The sequence below is a fragment of the Thermobia domestica genome, chromosome 12, assembly GCF_964235325.1.
Source record: "Thermobia domestica chromosome 12, izTheDome1.hap1.1, whole genome shotgun sequence".
NCBI classification, from domain to species: domain Eukaryota; kingdom Metazoa; phylum Arthropoda; class Insecta; order Zygentoma; family Lepismatidae; genus Thermobia; species Thermobia domestica.
The window spans coordinates 196,402,657-196,430,282 of record NC_137465.1 but is presented as its reverse complement, the minus strand read 5'-3'; the positions used below and the strand labels follow the sequence as shown (position 1 = coordinate 196,430,282).

The following is a 27,626-nucleotide window of genomic DNA, read 5'->3' as shown; positions in this document are numbered from 1 at the left end:
CCCATTCATGGATCTACTCCAATTTATAGTCATTCCAACCCCTCTTTCTTTCTCCTCAAGAGAAGATCTTGCATATCACATTGACTATGGATTGAAACTGAAATCGAAGCACATTAAAAATTTAAGACTCGAGCCCGGCCCTCCAAGGGAAAAAGAAACAATGCTCTAACAACAACTTATCTACGCCGACCTCTTACTTGATGTTGCTTAAAAAAAAAAAAAAAAAAACTTATCTAGTTGAAAACCTTTCATGTAAGACTAGTCTAGGTACTAAGGCCTGTATCAAGAGATGATCATTAGTTGAGTTGCTAATCATTTCCTTCTTCAACTAAGAAACAGGCCAAAATAGACCTTTCTCCATGAGGAAAATGTCTCGGAACGTTCCCCAAGTTGAGGCTGAGGTTTTATTGCTGTTTCTGCAGCCTAGAAAAGATGGCAGACGTTAGTTTTAACTGATTCTTCTCAATTCGACTTTTATCGTACAAGTGGCTGGTTAGCGTTCTCACTTCCTTATTGGAAGGTTCGGAGTTCAAATCTAATGTTTCATGTTTTGGATTTGTTTGGATTATCTTCTAATATTTTTCTTCCAATGTGAATTTTCACTTATTATTTCGCATTAGTTATTGTTATTAGTTTCGTTTCCAACTAGTGTAGTGACCCCGCGTAGCGTAGTCGCTAACGCTCTCGTCTTTGGTGCGAGCGGTCCCAGGTTCGATTCCCGGTGGCGATATTCGGTTGAAAAACTGTAAATGCTTTTTCAGGTCAGGCATCCTGAGTGAGCTTTTCCGGGGTTTTGCTCATTCACACCAGGCAAATGCCAGGATGATATCTAACATACAGGTCCCAGGTCGCTTCCTTCCCTTTTCTCGGGTAGTCTGATCGCCGAATGACGTCATCCTTCATACGTGACAGACTAACATGGCCATAGATGCCGAAAACCCAGAAATCTAAATCCTAATCCTAATCCTAGTGACGGGCTAATATGGCCATAGATACCGAAAGCCCAGAAATTAATTCGTAATCCTAATCCTAGTGACGGGCTAACATGTCCATAGATGCCGAAAACACAGAAATCTGAATCCTAATCCTAATCCTAGTGACGGACTAACATGTCCATAGATGCCGAAAGCCCAGAAATCTAAATCCTAATCCTAATCCTAGTGACGGGCTAACATGGCAATAGATGCCGAAAGCCCAGAAATCTAAATCCTAATCCTAATCCTAGTGACGGGTTAATATGGCCATAGATGCCGAAAGCCCAGAAATCTAAATCCTAATCCTAGTGACGGGCTAACATGGAATAGATGCCGAAAACCCAGAAATCTGAATCCTAATCCTAATCCAACTAGTGTAAATGACATAGTAATCTGATGTTAAATTTAGATTTCACGTAATTTTAACATTAATTATATATAGTTTGAAAAGTTAAAATCAGCAAGTTACAAAAACAAGTTTCATACTAATCAACATTTCTGAACACTTCTGCTATATCTGCCTTTTTCCTTCAGTGATAAATTAAATATTTAAGGGAGAAACCCGAAGATGAACCGTTACATAGTAACAGGTAGAATTACGAAGCTATTATACAATCTTTCTTCCTGTGTGACTCGTTTCACTAAAGCACGTTTTCGCCAAAGCTTTAATCTTCTGAATTTTAAATTCCTCCAATCTTCGTTTTAATTAATGTTTTCTGAAAATCTCAAGACCACCTACTGTACTTGGCAAATTACTACCATTCCTATCTTTAGTGATTCAAAGACGGTTCTTGTGGCATTGAAGTTCATGTGGCATCTTGAATCCCTATGTTTAGATGTATAGACAGACAATAGAAATCTTTAATTTTACGGTCCGTAGTTATGACCTGTAGGCCACAGGATACAGTTAATAATGAAAAGGAAGGATTATGCAATATTTGATGAAATGAAACTGTGATAGGAAGTTAAAAAACCTATAAAGTAAAAGGACACAGTGTTGTTCACCACAAACTCACATTGTCTAGGATAGATCCAGAAATCTTTATCACCAGAGTGAGCGTTCTACCACTGTGCTTCCTCCCCCAAATTATAGGGTCGTTTGGTACAATGAACTCCAAAGAAATAAACCTTTTTTTAAGTCTTTCCCCAACACTTCTTAAGCATCTGAAATGTGTTATGCATGGTTTGGATACCAAACCTCGCCTGGCCAAAACCTCTCCTCCCAGGACCTCTCGCGGCCCAAAATCTCGCCGGGCCGAAACATCACCTGGCCAAAACGTCGTCCCCCAAAACCTCGCGGGACAAAATCTCGCCATACCCAAAATCATGCCTGGCCTGATTTCACGACACAGAATCTCATCTGGCCTAAACTACGCGGGACGTGATCTCACCTGGGAAGAAATGTCGTCAGTATAAAACCTCGTCAGGACGATTTCCTCGATGTAGAATGTTCTGTACAGAGTGTTTCAAAACAACACCGACGACGTTTGGGAGGTGAGTCCTGACATCAAGATAAGACAAAAAGTGTAGAACAACCTGGGTGGACAAACGCTTCCTTTCGGAGTTATAGGCTGTCGAAAACATGAAAAAATGAACTTTAAAGGTCCATAGCTCCAAAACTATGGGACCTAACGTAGTCGGGTCAAGACTTCGCTTAGGAACTAATATGTACCCTATCAAAAAATACATGTTTCAGAATCCTAAGGTACTCACATAACAATTTTTGGAGAGGGAGTTAGTCTACGGTCTTATAATGTAAAGTACTCACAAACTACCTCTATAAAAATTGTTACGGTATTACCGCAGCATTCTGAAACATTGATATTTGCATAGGACACACACCAGTTCTTAAATGAAGTCTTGACCCGACTACGGCAGGTCCCATAGTTTCGTAGCTATGGACCTTTAAAGTTCATTTATTTATATTTTCGGCAGCCTATGACTCCGAAAGGAAGCATTTGTGCACCCAAGTTGGTCTATAGTTTTCGTCTTATCTTGGTGTCAAGAATCAGCTCCCAAATGCTGTCGGTGTTGTTTTGAAGCACCTTGTATATTGTTATATGTATATATTTAGTAATAACATATAATTGCATTAAAATAATGACAAGAAAAAAATTCTAACGCGTGATATGAAAATAACTTTCTGACATCATATCTCTTGAGCCACCCAACCGATCTCGATCAAATTTTCAACATTGATGAGGTTCGAGCTGAGGATGGATTTTTATTATTTCACTTTGTCGGTAGAACAAGTAGGGGGGGAGTTGGAAGGAGAGATATATAAATAAAACTTAATAACTCTTGAACCACGAGACCGATTTCGATCAAATTTGCCACATAGATGAGGTTAGGGCCTGAATTTTTTTAATTTCACTTTGACGATGCAACTTAGGGATGGGGGAGGGTGTTCATCCCGCAAAGTTTTGGCCAAGCAAGATTTTGGTCCGCGAGGTTTTGGACGGCAAGGCTTTGCCCACGCAAGATTTTGCCCTCGAGATTTTGAACGGCGATGTTTCGGCCGCGTGGGGCCGCGGTGGCTCAGTGGTAGAGCGTTCACTTCTGGTGCCTGGGGTCCCGGGTTCGATCCCAGCCTCCGCCAAGTGAACTTTGTGGTGGACAAACACCGTGTGCGTGGGTTTTCTCGGGTTCTCCCATTTCCCCCCACTTTCTTCATTCCACCATTTCATTCATTACTCATCATCACCGTCTCCTTTAGCCTAACCGGCATAATCGTGGGACGTAAAACTGAAATATTTCATTTCATTTCGTTTCGTTTCGGCCGCGAGATTTTGTACCCAAACCATGCATAGCACAGTTCAGGTGCTTAAGAAGTGTTAAGGAGAGACTTTTAAAAAGTACTGTTTCTTCCTACGATAATGCTCTAGTACACTAGACTTAATTGTCAAGGCTGAGGTGAAAGCTTCGAGAAACACCCACTCTACAGCCCAGATTTACGAGCTCGTAACACTGCAACCTTGGCAATAACAGTCATACGAACTGAGCATTGTCATGCAATATGTGAGCTCACTGTACAGCGACTAACTGGCGTACACTCCTTTGACGAGGAAGAGTAGAGTTCGATTCCCGGTGGGAGCTCATATAGTTTCCAGTTCACGTTACGCTGTAGGCCCATGTTTTATTCTTGATCTAAAAGGGATATTATACTCAAAATTAACTATCGAACCCAATCTCGCAGATCATCATCTTGACTGAGGTATTCTCAGCTATTTCCTTAGTCTATCTTTGCGTATGCTTAGGTTGTACTTTAATATACAGTATGCAGCTTGGATTACTTTTTTCACAAACTTGCAATCAGCTCTACTGTTCGTTGTTTCCTATGTTAACTAGCTTTAGAGTTGAATTTTGATTTATGTTAATAAACATAAACATTAATAGTAATAATAATAATAATAATAATAATAATAATAATAATAATAATAATAATAATAATAAGAAGAAGAAGAAGAAGAAGAAGAGGAAGAAAATGCTTTTAAAACTTTGTCTTTAATTTCGCAAAATAAATTCTGTAAATCTTAAAATTTCAACTTGTCATCATTATAAAGTGCCAACTTCAACTTTGCCAGCTTTGTGTTATACGAGGTCTCAACAAGATTTCATTCCACTATTCTTCATGTGTTGTACCTTTTCCAGTCTTATTTTCCTCTTTCCTACGTTCTTTTATACTTTATTTTACATTTGTTCCTTTTTCTTCCTCTTGATCGTTTTTCTGTGATTTCCATATGTATCAGCTTCTTTGATAAGTGTTTCCTCTTCATTTTTCTTTCTTGTCCATCCCAACATATATATTAGGTTTTTCTACTTCTTGTCAATCAGTTTTTCTTCAGTGCATTTCTGATTATGTCATTCCTGTAATTTGTTCTTTTGTTATCTTTCTCACATGCTTCTTGAGAGTCTCATCTCATGCTACTCCATATTCTTTTCGTTATTTTCATGCTTCTGCAGAGTATATTATTATGTATATAAATTATCTGTTATATATTATTACTTTACCGTTTCTGTTTATGCTTATTTTCATATAAGATGTTTCATTCTTTGGTAAGTCTTTTTCCGTTTTCCAGTGCCCTATTTACTTCTATCTTTCGTCTTTCCTGAGTACAGATACTGGAAAGTTTTCTCAATCTTCAATATTTTTTCTCGTAATTTTCTTTGTTTCTCTTTTTTGTGTTTGATACATGAAATGATCAAAAATTTACTCCCCCTCAATATTTGTCACAGGCAAACAGTTGTCTCTGTACTTCTTAGATTTCTTCCCCAAAATTGTTAGTCGACTATAAAATACTAATATATTTCTATCAATCTGTTCCTCGGCGCGGAAGACCTGGATTTGATTTTCTGTTAGAATTCTATGGTTCGGATTCTTCATTAAGCTGTAAGTCCATGTTTCTTATAACCTTACTGCTGAAAGGGACCCAAAATTCAACCAACCATCAATCTGTCTCAGTTTTACTTTTCTATTGTTTTCATAACGACCATGAATAGTTTAGATTCATACACTGCCTTGTTTGAGACCATATTGTACGAGGTACATTTACTTTCTATCAAACCACTTGCTATTTCCATGGTTTTATTCACACTCTACATTGGTAGTCCATAGAGTTATTTGATTCATCATATTGTTTCTTATTTGGTTCCAGTTTCGTTCCACATGTACTCAAAATTTATGAAAACTTGACTACCTGTTCCCAAAGCTCTTTCCAACAGTTCTCTCAGTGCCAATATGAGAACTAGTGTTGATCTTTCTCTTCTGATTTTTTTTTCTTTCTTCACAATCACACACTTTCTGTTCAATTATTTGGTGACCGCGATATATTTTCGGAACTTCTTTCTTGAAGCTTGGCACAATTCTACATCTTGTCCAATACTTTGGTATCATTCTTTATCTCCAAACTCGTTTCATTACACTGTAGTCACTATATACCCACTAACCTCGTATTATTTCTACGTATTGTTATTTCATCTGCTACGCAAAATTTTAAAAAAATGAAATCTTTCAGTTTTACCTCCGGCGGTTATACCGTGTAGGCTAAATGAGACGCTGATGATAAGAATGAATAAAGTGACGAGATGAAGACAATGGGAGAAAACGGGAAAACCCTGGGAAAACCCACGCTCACGGTGTTTGTCCACTTACCTACTACATGTTTTGTGGCATTTCTATTTAGCAGTTTCTTAAATACTATAGTTCCTCCTTCTATGTTTAGAATCTTATGTATGTCTTCGTGTTCACTTTTCTGGTCTTTGTTTGCGTCACATGTTATTTTATAAACAGGGGAGTAGAGTATGTGGGTCATTTGCCTCAGTCCTTGAGCCGTAAAAGGAGAGTTAGACCGTTTAGAAAATGCAATTCTAATTACTATTTACTATTTCTAATTCATTCCCGATGTTCGAAATATTTTGAAATGATGAACCAACATTTTGTAAGATAATTTTACAACTGAATGGTATAGATGCTGCGAAATGGATTCATACTACGATATCACTGCCATTGACATAAAAAAAAAACATCAAACATGGCGCAAAATAATCTATTCACGCTAAATGTGGAATTCTCAACTACATCACTGCCCCCTCCCAAATTATTTTCAGCCAGGCCTCGCAGATCGACGGGACGACTCTGTTTATTAGTTCCTCCACATAGCATTTTCTTGTTTCCTTCAATATCTCTGTGCAGATATTTACTGAATTCTGACCATGCCGTAATTTTTTCATTATTTTTTTTACACTCTTTTTGTCTTCACTTTGCATTTGATTCAAGTTCCCTGAATATAAACCCAAATATTACACCAATCAGCAGTCTTAAGCCAATTTCGGACTCCAAAATACAAAACCAAATACTTTGACCTATAGCATCATTTTTTTGAAAATGTAATTGGTCTAACTTAATTATTAAATTTGTGGGTTCAAATAGGATATGGATCGGGAAAGGTTTATATTTATTGGTAATTTTATTTGAGCAATATTTTAAAGAAAAAGAAAAAAAAACGAAAATGTGACAAAACTGGTTTATCTTTGCTTTTCTTTGACAAGCAGTAAATATATAAATCATTGTGAAAGATGTGTTACACTTCTCTACATGTCATGTAATGGAACAAAAACAGAAGTCTGAAAAATAAAAAGGCAACGAAAAAGAAATGTATAAAATTTAATGTGAAAGTAACGGTGCTTTCATGTTTCAGGAAATTACGTAACCAGCATAAGTAGAATAATAATACTTAAGAACTAAGAAGTACCTGTAAATTGCTTGAATAAAATTCCCAAAGCGAAAGAAAAGAAATGCGTAAATTACTCTCAGGATGAAAAGAAATAGTGTCCACTTACGAAGAATCACAATCTTTCCCGCAACAATTAAGAATGGAAGACTCCAATTGTTACGTAAGTTTACAACAAAGGGAAGACGAATCTGGATCACTGTAACATAATTGTCTGCACTCAAGGTGTTATTGTATATATAGTTTAAACTGCAATTACGACGTATTATTATGCAGATTGGAGGTATAAAATAAGACTGAGCCATGAATTGAAATTATACTGAGAAATGACCAAAATTAATTTGGATATGTTGTACACTTCACTTTAAGCTATTTTGTATTTCAACTACGTATACATAGCATATTAGTGCTACAGTACAAAGTCAAATATTTAGGTAGATTTTATTGTGGTGAATGAAGAAATTCTGGAAAAATTGATCAGACTCACGAACATGACCATGTACAGAGTCTAATACTTAGGTAGATTTTTTTTTGGTGAATGAGGAAATTCCGGAAAAATTGATCAGATTCACGAAGATGACCATGGCAAAGTCAAATGCAATAATTAAGTTGTCAGGTTTAGTAGAGATCAATAAATAGTGAAACAAAGAGATGGGTTGTCGGTAAGTTTGTTTTTGCTCACCTTATATAGAGCCATAGAAAATATTGACCAAAGAGGTACAATATTCCACAAAAGCAGTCAAATATGCTCATATGCTAATGACATAAAGATAATGACACGGAAGAAGCAAAAAATGATAGAGATATACCAAGAATTAGAAAAAAACTGTGAAAGGAACAGGTCTTAAAGTAAATTTTAAAAAATATATGATAATACCAAATGCGGAGAGTAAATGAAAAATGAAAGACGTAGAAATAGAAATCAAAACGTTTGAAGAAGTGAACATATTTCAGTATGTAGGGAGTCTAATTAGCAATGGTAACAGCAATGAAAAGAGTATACAAGACCGAACACAAAAAGGAAATAGGGCATATTTAGCAAATATCTAGTTGTTGAGAAGTAAGTTAATATAAAAGGGAACTAAGTTTAAAATATACAAAATCCTCTTAATACAGGCTATTTATGGATGTGAAAAATTGATAACGTCAACGAAAGGGAAGAATGCATAAAATGCATTTGAAAGCAAAATATTACGAGGAATATATTGCTCGGTAAAGCAGGACTTGATAAAAAGTGCAAACATTGTACGTTACGTAAAAACTCATCGATTATGATGGAGAGTGAGGACACATTGAAAGAATGGAAGCATAGGACATGCCAAAAAGAATGCTACAGGAAAGGTTACACACACAGAAAAAAAAGGAAACCAAAGAAATGCTGGATTGAAGACGTAGAAGCTTTGATAAAATGAAGAGCCCTAAGCTCTCATAGAGCTGTAGCACCAGCTGGTAGGGAGGGAGGAATGAATAGACGACAGAACAAAATATATGTGAGAAATAAATAATGTATTTAAATGATTAAATACCAGAATTGCAGGATCAAATTTTAGTATGAATCTTGACTATTATTATTATTTTTAATTAGTACATTGCTGGTCATTAAAAATTCAACACCAATAAGGAGAATAGGTAGCATTTCTATACGTGGCAGACACATACCTTAAGATATTAGTTTGAAATAATTACACTTACCGTTCTCTGCCGCATGTGGCAACTTCACAAGAGTTACCAAAGTCTATAGATCAGTTGCGCATCAGTACACTATTTACGTCCAGAATGGCTTCGACACGATCAGCATAAAAAATGAGACCTTGAATACCAAGCATCTGCAACATGTTGTCAAGCTCAACAACTGTAGTTAGCGGAGATTTGCTGTGTGAGAAGTTGTGAAAAAAAAAAGATGTCAGGTGAATTCTACGATAAGGAAGCACGGGGACATCGTGTCCATCCAGGAAATGTAAGATATTAGATGTCAAGTGTAGTCACGCGTTATTTTGTTGGAAAATGTCTCCATGCAGGATTTGTAGTAAAGGGACTACAAGTGGGTGCAAAAACTTATAAATATACCATTCAAAGACCCGTCAATGAATATTTAGACTCAAGCAGGGGCAGAATACAATAACACATCATATCATCACACCCGATGCCAGATTGATAAGGCGATGCTCACCCCTCATGTGGCCATAGTACTGCTACACATTTATGCGGCTACTCAACAATCGCGTATTCAAATGCTAGTGTTTGGGATGTCATTATTTGATTTGTTCCAAGTGTACAAAGAATCTGTCTTCTCTGTCTGTGCGTGATGAAGTCATTCGGATCCTTCACATTGTTGTGTATTGTCTTCCTGGAATCATCACTTCCATATTCTGACCACTGAGGCTTCATTTCGCCAATACGAACTAGCTCAAAACAAGAAGAATTTATAAATTGTTGTTTGTAGCGTTGCTATAGTAATACATTGTACCACGCAAATATTGACCTTAACGGTGTGTTGCACTTCACGACATCCTAATGTGAGAATAGGTATAATAAACAATAATAAAGCATCCAAAGGGGAGTTTGAAAGTATTATTTTTAACAATTTACGAATTAAATCAACGAACCTGTTTTATGGACAGTTTGAGTGCCAAGTGGTAACTGCAAAATGGAAATTTTCAAAAAAAGGAATTTTAAACTTCAACATTTCATGTAAATCGCATTAAGAACATGCTATTCGTATCCTTCATTGTTACATCCTAGCCTAAGTATACAGAGGTTTATAACTTAAGACTGTCTTGACTCGTAACATAACTGATAAGTTACATTTCGTAAAACCATACACAGAGAAAATTTCTAAGGTTAAGTCTTCTAAGTCAAAATTAATGAAAATTTAGATTTATTGTCGATGTTTTGTTTTATGATGGGTTATGACGATGATAAAATCACGTAAATAAACTCAGCGTTGCTGAGTCAATGATTTATCATTCGTTTAATTCAATTGTTATAACTTACAACCCACCCACAATTAACCTTTTAATAAATACAAGGTCCAAGGTTTCATAACATAAGTTAAAAATTTAACTTCCTTGAAATTTTTTCTTGAATTTTTCTTTAACCTTTAGAACAATAAGAACGTTGTTCTATGTGAGACACACTGAATGTATTTATGTTTATTTTCCAGTGAGTACTCTGCCTATATTTTTAGTTCGAATGTATCTTAGACTTATTTATTTTTTACAGAGGAAGAACAAGAGCTATCTCCTGCTCCTACGACAGGTAAGATTATTGCTTTATACATTTGGAATACGGAAAAAATTTTGACAACTCATTGGTGCAAGGAAGTTGAGATGTGAATTGTAATAATTTTTTATCATTATTTTTTTTGGCAATTTTGAATTGGGTAGGTGGTCCCCAAATCTCAGTATTATTTAACCGTAATTTCTTAAAATATATATATATATTTACTCTCTAATAACATTACAATATCTTGGAGTTTGTAGGTGTATTGGACAAAATTTTTCTCTGAATCATGACAGGCTCTGTCTACATCAATATGCTACTAACTAGGTTTACTGTCACTTCTAATATTTTCCTAATATCTTCTCTATTTATCCTAAGATACATAAATAACTAACATTTGTGATCATTGCACTTGTAGTCTTGTTCTGGTTGAGTTGGTGGTTTTATTTTGTTGGTTAGGATGTTCAGTTTATTTGTATAGAATTCTTTAACCTTTGGAAGTTCATCATCCATGTATATAAAAATTCTAATATTATTTCTGCATTCATATCATATTGAATTGAAATAAATATTTTCCAATTTAGAAGAAAATATTTTAAATAAAGTACAAATGACGAACAAAAAAAATCAAAGAAAATTACCTTCAAAGAAAATGTTTAGAAATAATTTGAATTCTAAAAAAAAAAAAAAAAAAACATTCTTGTCTTGGAAGATAATTATGGTAATAAAGGATAGAGAAAGTAAATAAAGTACATAGAGAGACGGAAAATTATTCATATTGACTTCTAGCTAATTCAGTGTTTTATTTTATTATCACTATCACACTGCAAGTGCCTCTGTTTAGTTTACAATCACTATTGTTGAGACGAACATTTTCTTATTTACTATATATATACAAATCATGCGCTATCTACTGTTCTAACATATTCTATTACTAAATTGAGAAAGTAAACACCATAGTATACATTACCATAATTAAAAACCTGTGTCACATAAAGAAAACTTAGTGATTGAGAAAAAAGTATCACGCTCAAATGTCATCAACATTCACAATAATGTTGTATAGGAAAATGTCATATCAAAAGATAACTACGTAAGGAATCATTTAAAATCTCAAAAAATAAATAATACACATAATTTGTACGTACTGTAATATTTTTCATTGTACAAGCTTTACTTTTAACTGACTTAAATCTGATTTAAACTACTTGCTGAGCAAAGCAATACGTTTATTGTAATATATATATATATATATATATATATATATATATATATATATATATATATATATATATATATATATATATATATTAACGTGTAACAGTTTCGATAACTATCTACTTTGGCTTCATCAGACACTATCTTCTCCTAATAATTTCTACGTAACACTTTCAATTTATCATTGTTTGTTCCGCTACATTTGAAATTCTCCCCTTGATTCAAAAATTTTCAAGGTAGTAAATATTATCTGCAATTTTATGTGTTTGGTATCTTGTAATTAAAGAGTTTGAAAACTTTATGCAATTCCAAAACTATTGCCGTAAATTTCGATAAGAGAATTTGATTTTTATTACATGATTCTTATAATACACTTTAGTGTACATAAAATGAAAAAGTTAAAGTTAAGAGAAACCTTAGTAAATACCTTTCCTTTTTATTGCTGTCTTATTCAACGACACGATTTCTTCTCTTTGTTACAAATTATTTATTAATTTTATTTATTAGTTATTATAACCATAAATCTGTAATTAAGAGGTATATTACTTAATAACCAGATACTGCACTTGTATGATTTTTAACCTATACATATTTCATTAATATTTTAAAACTATTTTTCATCGTTGGTACTTTGCTCACAATATTGTAAGTTAATAATGTGATGTGAATAGTTTTGTGATCTTGGTGAAATTAAATTTAGAGTGTCTTGTTACAACTTCATATTAGAATGGTTTGATTTAGAAAAAAATCGAGTAATCGATTAAATAGAATAAACAAATTATTGAATCATTTTCTACATACATTTTATATGATCTTTGTGCTTCTCCATAAAATCTATGCTTACTTTATAATCACAAATCTATACTGATTCATCTTTTTTCCATATTTCTTTCTGTCATCTAAAACAATTATAATTTGTCATTGGAAACTTCATTTAATTGTAGGTATGCTTTTATGATTATTTCTGATTACACTTGCATCTCATGAGTTGTCAAATATAATAATACATTCAGAAATGTATAAAGCAGTAGTCTTATTTGATATTTTAAAAATAATATTTAAAAAATTGCTACATTTTCTAAATAACAATAAATATTAAACATAATTTTCAAAATTGCTGCAAACATTACTTTTTAAAATATAAAATTGCATATGCAAACCATACAAGAAGAAAATATTCTATTAATTTTTAAACTAACTATTTCTTTCAAAGAGAAACAAAATTTCAACACTAAAAGAATTGACAGGCAATTGGAGGATCTAGATTCAGGTATACTTGTCCAGTCAAGAGAGCTTCTATGCCATCTTGCCTAAGTTTAAAGATTTCAACTTCTCTGTAATTATTGAAGATATATCACAATTCTTTCTTAAGAAACCTTGAAGGAAATATAAGCAATTAATTTAATAAATGTGTTTAGCTATTATTAGAAGAGTGGGCTTGGATAATATTGTACGGTATATTTGGTTACTGTTTAAAATTCTTTATAATAATACAGCATACTGTATAATATTTCCATGATAATAAGGTATCTATATTCTATGTGTAACTATAATAATACGTTACGCTGTAATATATTTACATAACATTACAAAATACTGTGTAATGTTTCTAAAGTAACACTGAATAGTGTATGATATTTGTACATACAATAATACTGTATATCTACCTAGGTAATATAAATAAAATAAAAAGTTTGTTTGTATCTGTCTGTCTGTCTGTGTGCGGCCTGGGGACCAGACGAGTGGACCGAGAGTTACCAAATTTTGGTCACGGGTACCTTGGTCCCGCCCCAGACCAAAACGAAGCGTTTATTTAAATTCTAACCAAGAAGGATCTCAGGGGAAGCGTTTACCGGGACATGTAAAAGTAGCAGAAAATGACCGATATTGGTGTCGAATTCATAGTTTTCGCGTTCGCTGAGATCATTGGTGAAACTCCGATCGCATTAACTTCCAAATTCACCCAATTCGGCTGCGGGCCGGGGGTCACCTGGGGGATATCGAGACATGTAAAAATAATCCAAAATGACCGATATTATTGTCAAATCCATAGTTTTCGCTGTCGCTGAAATCAATGATGACACTTCCACTAGAGGTGACTTTAAAATTTAGCTACCATTGTATGTGAACCGGGGGTTACCTGTGGGGGGCGGTGAGAACACATGTAAAAATAATGTAAAATGACCGACATTATTGTCAAATCCATAGTTTTCGCGGTCGTTGATATGAATGGTGATACTCTCACAGTCGTTGACTTCCAAATACAGCCTCCATCGGCTGGGGCCCAGAGGTTTTCTTTTTTTTTAAATTTCGAACCAGCGGGTCTCAGGGGGCGTTTACCTGGATATGTAAATGTAGTAGAAAATGATCGATATTTTTTTTCTTTTTGTTGTTCAGTTTATTAACAGATATTTTATCTGACACATGCGAAGAATGGGTATTTCAGCTAGTTTAATATATTTATGTTGCCGATAATGTTACTTCAAGTTAGCTTAATATCCCACGCAATGTGGATTATCTGAAAGTCTCAATAAACATGTGCACTATATTGTGCCAAAAATTAATATATTTTTTAAAAAAATTGAAAGTTATTGTAGAATGTTTTTTAGACTTCCAAACCTTGCTATGTATAGGTGTCGGAAGTCTTATATAACGGCTTTGTCCGACATCCATCTGTCAATATGTACCAGAGCGAAATCGTTAAGAGATATATACGTAGATGCGGATTCTTGCAATCGATTCAGCGTTAAAAGAATAGGTTCCTCCTCGATTAATCCTCTATTTAAACCGGAAGTGGTTCAAAATAGTAATTTTCAGTTTCGACATTTATCATCATAGAACGAAAACGGTAACAGATAGCAACAAGCTGTTTTCGCAAACGATTCGGCGTCTTAAGATAATATAGCATGACTATCTAAAACACTCTACTAAATCCGAAAGAAAAAAAAAACTCTACAAATTTATTATTACTTCCAGTTCAATCTGATTTCCGTAAATCAGAAAAGGTAAATGCTATTAAGATATTATTTTTTGCAATTGATTCAGTGTCTTAAGACAATATATTATGACTATATAAAACACTCTATCAAAACCGGAAGTATTTAAATTCATTAGTACTTCCGATTTCAATACTGATTTCCGTAGAATAAAAATGATAAAGGTTATCAAGATGCGGTTTTTTCTTTTTGCAATCGATTCAGCATCCCAAGAATAGATTCCATCTTCTCTGTTGAAATTCTATTCAGACCAGAAGTGGTTACAATTAGCAATTTCCGGTTTGAACATTTATCATTATAGAACGAAAGCAGTAGCAGATAGCGAATTGGTTTTGTTACATACGATTCAGTATCTCAAGACAACATAACATGACTATTACCAACACTTTACCAAAAAACTAAGTGGTTCGAATTTACTATTTGCTTCCGGTTTTAATACTTCTTTCTAAACGGTAGGAGATATCTAGATGCATTTTCTTTCAATCGATTCAGTGTCCCAAGGATAGGTTCCATGTCTTCCACAACTCTCTACTCAAAGTGGAAGTGGTTCAAATTACCTTTTCTGGTTTCGATGTTTATCGTCATAGAACAAAAACGGTAATAGATAGCGACAAACGGTTTTCTGTACTCGATTAAGGGTCTCAAAAGAACACATCATTACAACCCACAACACTCTACAAGCCCGGAAGTGATTGAAATTTACTATTACGGCCGGTTTCAATAGTGATTTCTGTAGAGTAAAAACAGTAAAAGAGATAATGAGATGCAGGTTTTTACAATGAATTCAGCTTGCATATAGTAGTTTTTTTATCTTTTCTGTTAACTCTGTTGAAATCATTCATGTTTACACACGGCCGTGGACATAATGTGGATGCAACAATCTTCTGATCAGGCAAACCAAGATGTATTTAAGTAATTGTGTATCTCACCTCAATTTCCAACTGATAAAATAATTTTTATCGAAAATAAGAATTACCTCACGGGCCGACACCGCGACTCATATCTAAAAACTACAAACTCGTTTCAAACCGAAGAATTGATCACATACTGCTAATGAAGACTGATATCAATCAATTTTGAAAAGCACATTAAGAGAGGAGCTACACATGTTTAACCCTTTGGGGATCCCATGGTACAATTTGTACCATAGGGGTGTTTCATGGTACATTGCGTTATAACTCTCCTATTTGAGCTTTTTCGTCCGGTTTTTTTTTATTTTTTTATTTTTCAAGTCCAGAGGCATTGCAGAAGACATCACGGATGGTTTCACACCTTCCTGTGTCGAGACATAGGAGGTGATGACGTCATAAGTCTAAAATTTATATTTTCGTGTAATACTTTTTTTTGGGGGGGGGGATTATGTAAAGTATTTTTGGCGGGCTTATTTTTGCACGTAAAAGATTGAAATTTTGCACAAACATGCAGTCCACCGAGTAGTATTTACCAGATTTTTTCATATTTCTGCGTTAAAACAGGGGGGGGGATCCAGAGGGTCAAAAAGTTGAAAAAAGGGATATTTTTACCTAAAAAATCCCGTTTTTCCTCATTTTCCCGCCTTAGATACATGATGGAGACAAGTGAATGGTACCGCCTGAAAGGCAGTTCTATTCTGAAGAGAATGATGTGCGACACATGGACCTAGGGTAATTAGGGAAGTGTCAGGGAATTTTTATTAAAATATACTTCTGTATAGGGGAATTTTGGACATTTTCGGTACTATTTTTGTGCTGGCTTATTTTTGCACGTAGAAGGTTGAAATTGTGCACAAACATTCAGTCCACCGAGTAGTATTTACCACATTTTTTTCAGATTTCTGCGTTAAAACAGGGGGGTACAGAGGGGCTAAACGTTAAAAAAGGGCATTTATCCCAAAAATCCCTTTTACGGGATTTTCCCGCCTTAAATACATAATGGAGACAAGAGAATGATACCGCCTGAAAGGCAGTTCTATTCTGAAGAGAATGATGGGCGAAACATGACCCTAGGGTAATTTGGGATGTCTCAGGGAATGTTTAAAAATTTCCCTCTTTTTACGGGAATATGGGACATTGTCGGTATATTTTTTTGGCGGGCTTACTTTTGCACCTGGAAAATTGGAATTGTGCATAAACATTCAGCCCACCGAGTAGTATTTACCAGATTTTTTTGTCAGATCTCTGCGTTAAAACAGGGGGGGTCCAGGGGGGCTAAATGTTGGACAAAGGATATTTAGACCCCAAAAATTCCGTTTTTCCTCATTTTCCCGCCTTAGATACATGATGGAGACACGTGAGTCATACCGCCTGAAAGCCAGTTCTATTCTGAAGAGAATGATGGGCGAAACATGACCCTAGGGTAATTATGGATGTCTCAGGAAATTTCTTACCTGAGATTACGGTGTTTTACGGTAATTTGGGGGCATGGTGGGAATTCCTGATAAAATTTCTCCCGCCCTTGGTATTCAAGATTGAAACTTCAAATTTGGCACACACATTCAGTATACCAAGTACTATTTATCAGATTTTTTTTAGATGGCTACGTTCACACAGGGTTGCTCCAGGGGGGGCCAAAGTGCGAGGAAAATAATTTTCCTTCCGAAATTTTTCCTTTGACATCATTTTTCCCGCTCTTGGTATATGGTATGAGCATGCAAGTGGTACCATTTGAAAGCCAACTCCATTCTGAAGAGAATGAGGTATGAACCATGATCCTAGGATAAATAGTGACGATGCACTAGCTGCTTGACTGAAAGTCTAAAAATAGCCCCAAAACCCCGGATCTCTTAAGGGTTAATGGTTGGAGTGAGTATTTTGGATGATTACACTAGTCACCGCATGATTCGCATGGGTTTGAATTTTACTCTGAAGGATTGAAAACCAGCAATTTATTTGGTTTTGTTTTGTACTGCTACAGCATAGACACAAGTTTGTTAAAGTCAAGTTGAAATTTTTCTTTTATTAGACCTGTAGTGAACTTGCTCCCGAGAAGTCATGACTGACGGAATAATCTACGTTCAGGCCAAACCACTTAAGCTAGAAACTTGAAATTTGGACAGAGTATACGTAGGTAGGATTTAGCTCCCCTAAGAAAGGGCTTTTAGAAACTTGGTGAAAAAGGAGAGGAAATAGGGATGACATTATTATCTTAAGATGTCCATATCTCGGAGTCTGTGAAGGTTAGACATGAAATTTGGTATATTGATTTCTCTTTTAAAATAATTAGATACATGTTTCAGGTTTTTCGGTACTTGACCTAGAAGGGAAGAAAAGGGATTGAAAAGGAAAAGGGGATGAAATTATTATTACTATAATAAGATGCCGATATCTCGGAATTTCTTAAGCTTAGATACATTATATTTAATATTTGGACTTCTCATTTAAAATAATTAGATATATTCAATATGTATGTTATATTGTTTTTTTGATATTTGCTCTAGAAGGGGCGAAAAAAGAGTTGGTTACTATTGTTATAATTGGATGACCATTTGAGATTAGTTAAGGTTAGAGACATGAAACTTGATATTTAGATTTTTCATTTAAAATAATTAAAATATATTTCAGCGCTTTTGTTTTCGATATTTCTCCTATAAAGGAAGATAAAATGTGGGAAGAAAAAAAGAGTGGAGCTTGGAATTTATTATTAAAATAAGATGACCATATCTCGAAATCCCTGAAGGTTAGACACGTGAAAATTAGTAGTTAGCCTTTTAATTTAAAATAATTGAGGGGCGTTTCTTCAAAACTCGATAGAGTAAATTTTGAGAAACGGATATATATATATATATATATATATATATATATATATATATATATATATGAGATAGGTATGATTTTTATGCTACCAATCAAGCTTTGAAATGAGAATTGACAAATTTCGAAATGTGCAGTGTGTATAGAATACTAAATGATGAGCGTTTTGTCAGAACTCGATTGAGGTTATGTACAATAACAAAAACGCAACTCCTGTAAAAAAAAAAAAAAAATGTTTTGTGCTGTCTATCGAATTTTGTAAAAACGCTCGTCAATTAAAGACGTGTTTCAGCAATTTTTGATGTTTCTTTAAGGGAAGAAAAAGGCTGCAATTATTAAAATAAGATGACCATATCTCGAAATCCCTTAAAAGTAGAGAGATACTAATTAAAGACGTGTTGCAGCTTTTTTAAAAAATGTTTCTCTTAGAAGAGACAAAAAGGCGGGAACAAAATATGGTGCGAGTTGCAGTTATTATAATAAAATGGCCAAATCTCTAAGTATCTTAAGATTAGAGATATGTTAGGGATATTCAATTTGCTGTGCGATCTGGAGGTGATGAACGCAGCTAGTCGAAGGCTAGTTGCAGTATAAACCTTTTGTTTATTACGTTTGCCTTATAAATGAGCATACCATGGTTAAAGCATATACCACTGCATTTCTACTTGTCTTTCAAAGCAACTATGCTTGCAAAGAATAAAATTGCACCGCCCAAGGAAGGTTCCCTAAGTTCTACTCCAGAGTAGATTTAATAGACATGTCTGGTAGAATATATTTATTTCTGAATATTCAGCCTGAAGAAACGTTCTAGCCCACTTATCCTAACGTAGCCCAGTGAGGTCACTCAGATAGTTAAGCAAGGGTAGGATGGACAGATTATTCCACTTGTGATTAAGGAAAGGCTCCTATGACATACTGAAAATTACGAATAGGAGTAGAAGAGGATGATAATTAAAATTAAGAGTGTCACGTACGCAAGAGCTGTGTTATTCTGAATTCTTTACAAAGATAGTCACTTGTACCTGGCAATTTCTATTTTCCTTATATAAATCGCTCTGGCTTCCTACTGTGTCAGAAAGCCAGAATCCTCCCAGATGCTGTATGAAAGAGTATGCTCATCATCCACAATATTAGAGGGAAACGTACACGCATGGAGAAGATGTAAAGTTGGCCCAAAAGCCGTAGGCCAAGCGCGTTGGTGTTATGAATAACCGTAGATATATAACCTTCTGCAAAGGTTCCCATCAGACCTGGGGTCAAAGAGCAAGTTGCCTCTTGGAAAAGCGTAAAAAGTTGTTTCCATTCAAACTAACGGTAATTGTTTGAATTCCTCTGTTGAACTTTAGTTGACCTCTAATTTAGTTTAATTCCAGTTTAACTCCTGTATCCAAAATACAAAAATATATACAATATATCAACTACCCATATTACTTTGCAATATTATGCTTCTTACTATGTGCTTTGTCAATGAACATCATAGTTAAATATGGCCTGATTTTCAAGAAAAACAATTTCTTTAGTATTACCTTGCACGAGGCACGGTGGCTCAGTTATACCGTGCACTCTAACTTCTAGTGTGAGGTCCTTGGTTGGATTCCAGGTCATGTGACCTGATGCGATAGCGTGTCTGTGGATTTTCTCAATGTTTCCTTAATTGTTTATATGTTGTTATCATTTGTTTCCTTTAACCTAGTGCATTTTAAAGGAATCCATGAAATCAACAAGAAATTGTTAAATGGAAATAGAAAACATTTGGTTCAGTACAGAATGAAATATCTACATGGAACTGACCTTCACTATTCTAAAATAAAGAAATCAAAGTTAATAGTTCTGTGACCTGTACTAGTCGAGACAAATTTAACATATGCTTCTATTTTTGTAGACGGCTTTTAAGAAAAGACACATTAGTAAAAATTGAGTTTCTTTCTCTTCACATTAAGAGCAGAACATTTTATTAATGTTCTAATTTTTGTATATAAGAATTAGTATATTAGGTAAATGTTCTTGCCTTAGTTTGAAGAGATAAAAGGTTATTTCTTACCGATAAGACTTCCTTCAAGAGCCGCCACTGATAACAAAGACTATTTAAAGTTGAATGAAAAATCAATCTGCTACTTAAAATGCACTATAAAAATGAGCAGAGTTTATCAGTTATTGTTCACTGCATTTTAATGTGACCAACAGAAGTATGGTATTGTTCTGCAGTTTTCAGACTCAATAATTCTTGATTCATTAATTTGATCGATAGTTCGATTAATTAATGCTTAAATGAAAATTTTAATTACTAAGCAAAAGTTGAACCATGAGGGTTTCAACCCTTTCATAGCTGCTAACGGCTATAATAGTTCCCGCAAGTATGTGACTGCATTTCTGCCGAATTGAGCTACAATACTCGACAGGGATACAGTAAAATACCTATGAGAACTGCAATAGCAGTCAGCATAAGTGCAGTCACGTAATTGTGAGAACTGTTATAGCAGTCGACAGCAATACAGTCGCATACTTGTAACAAGTGCTATAGCAATCAGCGGAAGTACAGTTACGGTGTAGTTGTTAGAACTACTGTATTACAGCAGTCGTCAAGAGAGAACTGCTATTGCAGTCGGCAGAAATGCAGTCATATAATTGTGAGAACTGCTATACAAGTCAGCAGAAATGCAGTTACAATGTACTTGTTAGAACTGTTACATCAGTCGCCAGCAGTGCAGTCACGCTCTTGTGAGAACTGTTATTGCAGTTGTCAGAAGTAATCATGTAATTGTGAGAATTGCTACAGCAGTCGGTAGTAGTGCAGTTACGTAATTATGAGAATTGCTGTAACAGTCGGCAGCAGATCAGTCACATACTTGTGACAACTGCTATAAAAATAGACATCGATGAAAGACAGCAATGAACTCTTCCGTAAGAATTGAAGCTAAAATTACAAACTTGTGTTCAGCGTTTAAAGATAAGTTATTTGATTATTGAATATAAACGTATTACAAAATAAAATTTTAAAATGTTGTGAAATAACTCTCTATTTAACACATTATTATTACATAATTTAGATATTTTTTTTTTGAGTCACTAGCTCAATATATTTAAAGGTTGTTTTACTTTTATTTTCAGGAAAACTGTTCAAGAAGAAGTTACTGCTTAGTTTCTTGGCCATCCTCCTAGTCATTAAATTCATTAAAGTCAAATTACTCTTCTTGCTACCTCTTCTTCTGGGCATTGGAACTGTGAAAAAATTGCTGTTGAAATTCTTGTTCTTCGTATTCCCATTCCTGGCTCATCTTTACAAGCATTGCTACCACAAACATCATCACACAGTTACGTATCACAATATCGGTGGAGGAGGACATCCTCATACTCCAATTGAATACAGCTACGGACCACCTCCAGATGCTTTGTTCGCTGCATCGGGCCCTTCAGAGTATTACAGAAGGACTGACTACTTGAATAATAACAATGTACAGCCCTCTAATACGTGGGCGGCGGTAAGCAATAATCAAGCAGCATCTTCGTGGGACACAAGCAATTTGTTTGACTCAGCCCAACTAGCATACAGGGGTTACTTCTTAGGCGATGAGCAACGTGTGTCTAGAAGTGCTCACCCTGTGACGGAGTCAATCATCGGACACGAATATAAGCCTCAAATTCAACCTCATCAGATGCAGTTCTCGCAGAATCAAATATTTCAACACCAACCTGAGCTTCAAGCTCATCAATACAATCATCATCAGCAACAACCTCCTTATCAACAACAACATTATCAACAGCTTCATCAGCTACATCAACAAGGTCTTCAACATCACCAACACCATCAACAACAACAACCGGAATTACAACTCATTCATCAATCATCTCCTGTCCAATTCATCCAAAACACTGATAATCATTTACATCCAATGCAAACACCTCAGACAATGAGCAATCATCAAATGCTACCGGTTCCTCAACCTTTAGCTTCACCATTGGCACCCCTAATTCAACCTTCCGATGAGGCTGTAGTGAGAGCTCAACTAAGTTTCCAACCTCAAATTTTGACCCCGAAGCCACCCCCATCGGGTACAACAGTTCCAGTGACCTACGACCCATTCTATAGCCCAATCCTTCAGCGAATGGATAATGTGTTCGTGCAATTGGGTTTCAACGAGGAAGCATGTCGTGAACGTTTGGTGTGTAGCATGTACAAAAATCCATCCAAGTATGCGCCTCATAGCAACTTAATATCAGCGGAACTTAGCAGGTGAGTACATTATTTACTATACAATATTTAGTAATATAAAAATACTGTTAAAATGTTACCATTTTCAGGTATAGTTAGTATCAAGCAGTAATAAGAATCCTGCTCATTTTGGTGTTGTTTTGTTAAGAGGAATGAGTATGGGTTAGAAGCTTCTATTTGCGTAAACCATACGTACTTTTCATCTTATGGGCTTGCAAAATTTCTTAGATAAAGTGGTACACGAGTTCAGTATAAACAGCAGATACTTGTACGTTAATTCAGCTGTAGCGACGAGAGCTTAATTGGAATACTAAAATTATGAACTACTGTGCCACTTAAATTAATTTTTAAAAAAATCATTGATTCAAGATGAGTTTTCTAGCAAGGTGGCGGCTCTAAATATTTTAACACTCCAGGTGAGAAATACTTCTGCACCCCCTCTACAGAAGGAGGCGGATTGCAGAGTTGTCAATCTGACTTAATGAAATTACACTTTTTGGTAGGTAAAGAGCTTTTGCCTTAACAAAGAATACCCTCCTGACCTGAACATAAGTTAACGTCATAGTCATTTCGATTTCGATCAAGTACACAGTGCAGCTTGCTACCATATATGATAGCTTGTTTTATTGCTTTTACAGATATTTATAGTAATTATTCACCCTATTATTGTTACAAACTCCATAAAGCGAAGCAATAAATAAAATTAAATAAAAAAAAAGGCAAAGAAAAATCTACCTTCGTACCGCCCTAGGGAACTCTAGTTCAAGTATATGGACTACCAGAGGCAGCCCTTTTCTGGGTCTTAAATACAACATTCGAGAAAGAGAGAGGGGGGGGGGGAGAATTATACTCGGCTGTAGGCTCTTTTTTCTTATACAGAGAACGACAAAAAAAATGGCCTTAGAAGTGTAAATAACCGAACTTTAAATTTATGTATTACGATATTATTTAAGTTCCAAAGAGTAACAGCCTTTTCTTCTGACGTTCCTGAAGTAGGTTCAATTTTTGTAATCTTTTCAATGATAATTGAGCTGAATAAACGGTTCCCATTATACGGTAATAAGTGATGATAGGCGTTCGTGAAACAATTTTCCTTAACGAGATGTTGAGTAGTGTTAAGAATGGTATTAATGTTAACACTCGTTGGCAAAAAGCATTGAGTGAACTTATTTTATTTTTGTTTTATGTTATAAACGACAATAGCTTTGGCAGTTCTGATAAACGATACAATTGTGGGTAGTTTTGGTAAACGGCAATATGGATATGGTATTTTCAACATAAATACAGTTATTTTCTGAAGTAAGTAGGCTTAATTACAGAATTAATAAGAAAGAATATTCAAATAAATATCCTGATTTTGTGTTGTATTTCGTAGAATTATCAAGAGATTAGAGGTAGCTGAATGGACGACAATACAAAATCTCACTTCAGCTTCTGGTTAAATTCTTAATTTGATTTAAAAAGAAAAATCACACATACACACACAAATCGCAATCTGACAAATTTTTCCATTTTTTTTACAAACTTGGCATGAAAGAAGACTTTGACTTGAATAAAATGAATGTCAGGTATTATAATGAGTTATAGGCTATCGAAATTGGTGAATAGACTCGGAGTATATGTAGCACGGAACCTAGTACTCACTTAGTCTTGATCAAAACTTCGCTTTGGGGTAGTCATTTAGTTGCTTAGTGAGTATGTGAAATATTTTACAGTTCAAACCTTCGGTTCCCAAGTCATTTGATTTCAAAGTTAGGATATGGACTATAGTCAAGTTTTTGCCAAAAATACCACAAATTTTTATTTATTAGAACAAGAATTAGGAGAAAATACATTAAAGGAACTTATTCAATATTCAATTTAGGCTACACGTTCAGTAAATGAAGTGTGCAAATATAATAAAAGGATTTACTAGAATTAGAGAAAGTTTTTTTTTTTTTTCACTGCAGTCAGAATTTTCATTACTAGTTCAAAGATATAGTAAAGCCACGATTATCCGCAGAATTGGAGTTGAGTTGAGTTGATTTTGAGTTTAACGTCCCGTTCAGCAGCGAGGCTATATGAGACGTGGACCTACTGATTAACGTGGAATCCGAACCACATGAGCTCCCGCCGGGAATCGAACCCGGGTCTCCCACGCCAAAGGCGCGTACGCTAACCGCTTAGCCACGGAGGAGCTCTATCCGCAGAATTGGGTGGCAAGAGCATCGCAGATAGCGAAAATCACAGGTAACCCGAAAAAAGACTAAAAATGAGGTGCAGAAACGAAGAAAAAACATTTCAGCATAAAAACCATGTTTCATAGTACAAAAAGGATAATAAACCTTTAAAAATACATTTGCTGCACGTCTAATCACTAAAATATAGAATAGTAAACAAAAAACAAAACAAACAATACTGTACTGTAAACCTGTCAGTAATATTCGACCTTAGCACTATAGGACCTATTGCATTTTGCCGGTTGTTGGTTTGGATTAAAATTGTTTTTTTCTAGAGTTCGTAATTTTTTTTTAAATGTGGCACTCTTGGATAATGCGCACCGCGAACAATCGTGACTTTACTGTATTTTAAATAATAAAATTTGAAAACTAACGTGACGGCACATAACTGTTGTGGTAGAAAGATTGTACATGAACACGTGAAATATGAGTATTACTATAATGTAATAATAGAGATTCTCCTAAAAGAAATGCAAGAATTATCTCAAGCATTACTATACATCATATAGTATGACAGTTTTCGTCGCCATAGTACCGAAAATGCCATATTTCTTACATTAGGTACTTTAATTGCATTTTACCAACAGGTAACTCCATACATAAGCATTATTATCAAAGGATGTGTCCCCGAAGCCAGTGTGTTCATTTCTTGTTGAATTTTGTATTTGTTATCTTGTTGCATGGATATAAAATTCCATAATGTATTCACAATGACAAATATACACACGCAAATAACCTTTAGACTTTGAAGTTTATTGGTATATTTCACGAGCTTGTGCGTGTGACACGACACTTCGTTTTCAATCACTTAACATTTAGTCTGGGAGCTTAGTTTCACTACCAAATGTCACAGAGAATCTCAAATGAGTTGCTCATGGTCAAGGATAATATTGTTAAAAAGTGATGCCCTCGAAACACAAATCCGTTGAGAATGAGGATAGTTTTTTTTTCTTTTTTAAGAAACAGTTTATTTTCTGCTTCACTTCCTTGACGTAGTTGCTCTGTTATTTTAAATAAAACCCTTTCATTTTAAAGTAGTATGAGCTATTTACGACAGTTCATGTTCTATCAGGGGCGGATCCACAACGGAACTCTGGGAGGGGGGGAGGACGGTGGGTTGTAATACTGCTACTCAGAGCTACTTTTAAGAGCTCCAAACTCTGAGATGTATTTTATTTATATATATAAAATAAGAAAGCTTTCGCTTCTGGGGAGGAACGATCGCCCCGATCACCCTCCCTCCTGGATCTGCACCTGCGTTCTATGTTGATGGATTCATTGTGATTCGGATTGTAAACATGTTATTGCTATTGCACAGGTTTGGATAATCAACAGGTTCGAATAGTACAATTGCCAATACACTGTAAACATCGGATTTTTATGCATTTAAAATTCACGAAGTATACATGCAACTTAAATTTGTTAAAATGTGCACTTAATATACAATAACAAAAAACAAAAGAGGACTTTCAGACGTGTAGCAAAGTTGTGACAGAAGTTTTGCAGGTGAAATATAATACCGAAAGTGTACTTTAATTTTTAGGGTCCCCTCTTCAGAATTTATTGTTGTGATATCTAGATATCTATAGTTTATATTTTCCTTTTTTTCTAACACACACAAATTATGAAAATAAAATAAACAAAGGGATATGAGAACGCGCTCTCTAGGTTTTCTTCACAATTGATTTTAGAGTACATTTACATTACACGAAATAACACAAGCTTTACTTTTCTGTTTCCATTTTAAGCCAAATTTCCCAGCGGTTAAGAATGGGATTAGGGGAAAGAGGAATATGAGGAAACGTTCCACGATACTCACCATATACGGAAGGTGGGTTGCTTTCACAACGAGTTTCTTAGTATTTAATATTAAGGAATTGATATCCGGACATAGAGATCGGATGTATTATGCTACCCTATGAAGTTTATGAGCCGAGCATGTAATGTGGATCATCTGGAAATTTAAAAAAAAGTTCTAATGCTCTACTCGACTTCAGCATGTACCTAGCAGCATCTAATATCAAGATAAGAAACTTTTTGTCCTCACACTTGCTGGCTACAAAATTTTCAAAGATTCATTAATAAAAACTCCCGCAGTTATTGTTGAGTGGTTCAACTTTCGACGCTATAAGATACAGCGTACCTGGCTTATCTTCGCAGAGCGTCCCTTGGACCATGTTTGCAATATATCGGCCACAAGTAATTGTGTATTTTATCCACACAGCCCCCACATATGACAATTGTCCATTTCTATCAGAATCTTTAGACTGCCAAATTATAGTATTCGCGAAGTAGCATTTACGGAAAGTCGACTCTTGTGGAATGCTCCGTTTACAATATTTCCGTAGAAGCCACGAAAATGTGCATTACTTAATTTATTCCATAATATGTTCGCAGCTACCATTACATGGCATAATCATGTACGTACAACTGATCCCGATCATTTGCTTGCATTTGTAACGTTAACAACGTTTGCTTACTACACGGTTGTCTATCAGCTGTGTCGGTATGTGCATTTGTGTTGGAATGCTGGACCAGTTGGTATTTTTTATTCACATGCAATTCACTTGTTAGAAGGTTGACAAACAATTATTTACTATGACGTAGCATGTATCGTATCTATATATTGTATCCACTGCTTAAGCAAGATCTATCTTTTGACATTTTTCAGATTCATTCGAACACGATGACGAAAACTTATAGAATATGCTGAATACGCTCTTAAGCACTAATATATGCATTAACCTTTGAAATATGCACTTATGTGCACTATAAAACTTCAAATTCGAACTGTATTATTGTTGTTAAAAATCCCTACCAAGTTTAAGA

At 34.9% G+C, this 27,626-nt stretch overlaps 1 protein-coding gene across 2 annotated transcripts in view; it reads left to right on the top strand.

The window, feature by feature from the left end:
- LOC145666917 (uncharacterized) overlaps nucleotides 1–27,626 on the top strand; it is a 57,316-nt gene that overhangs the window by 7,453 nt on the left and 22,237 nt on the right. The window contains exons 2-3 of one of the 2 annotated variants that reach the window (XM_081734514.1): nucleotides 10,427–10,462; nucleotides 21,477–22,599. In XM_081734514.1, coding sequence (XP_081590640.1) covers nucleotides 10,427–10,462; nucleotides 21,477–22,599 — 1,159 coding nt within the window. The remainder of the gene's footprint in view (nucleotides 1–10,426; nucleotides 10,463–21,476; nucleotides 22,600–27,626) is intronic. The other variant, XM_081734515.1, reaches the window with a different exon arrangement.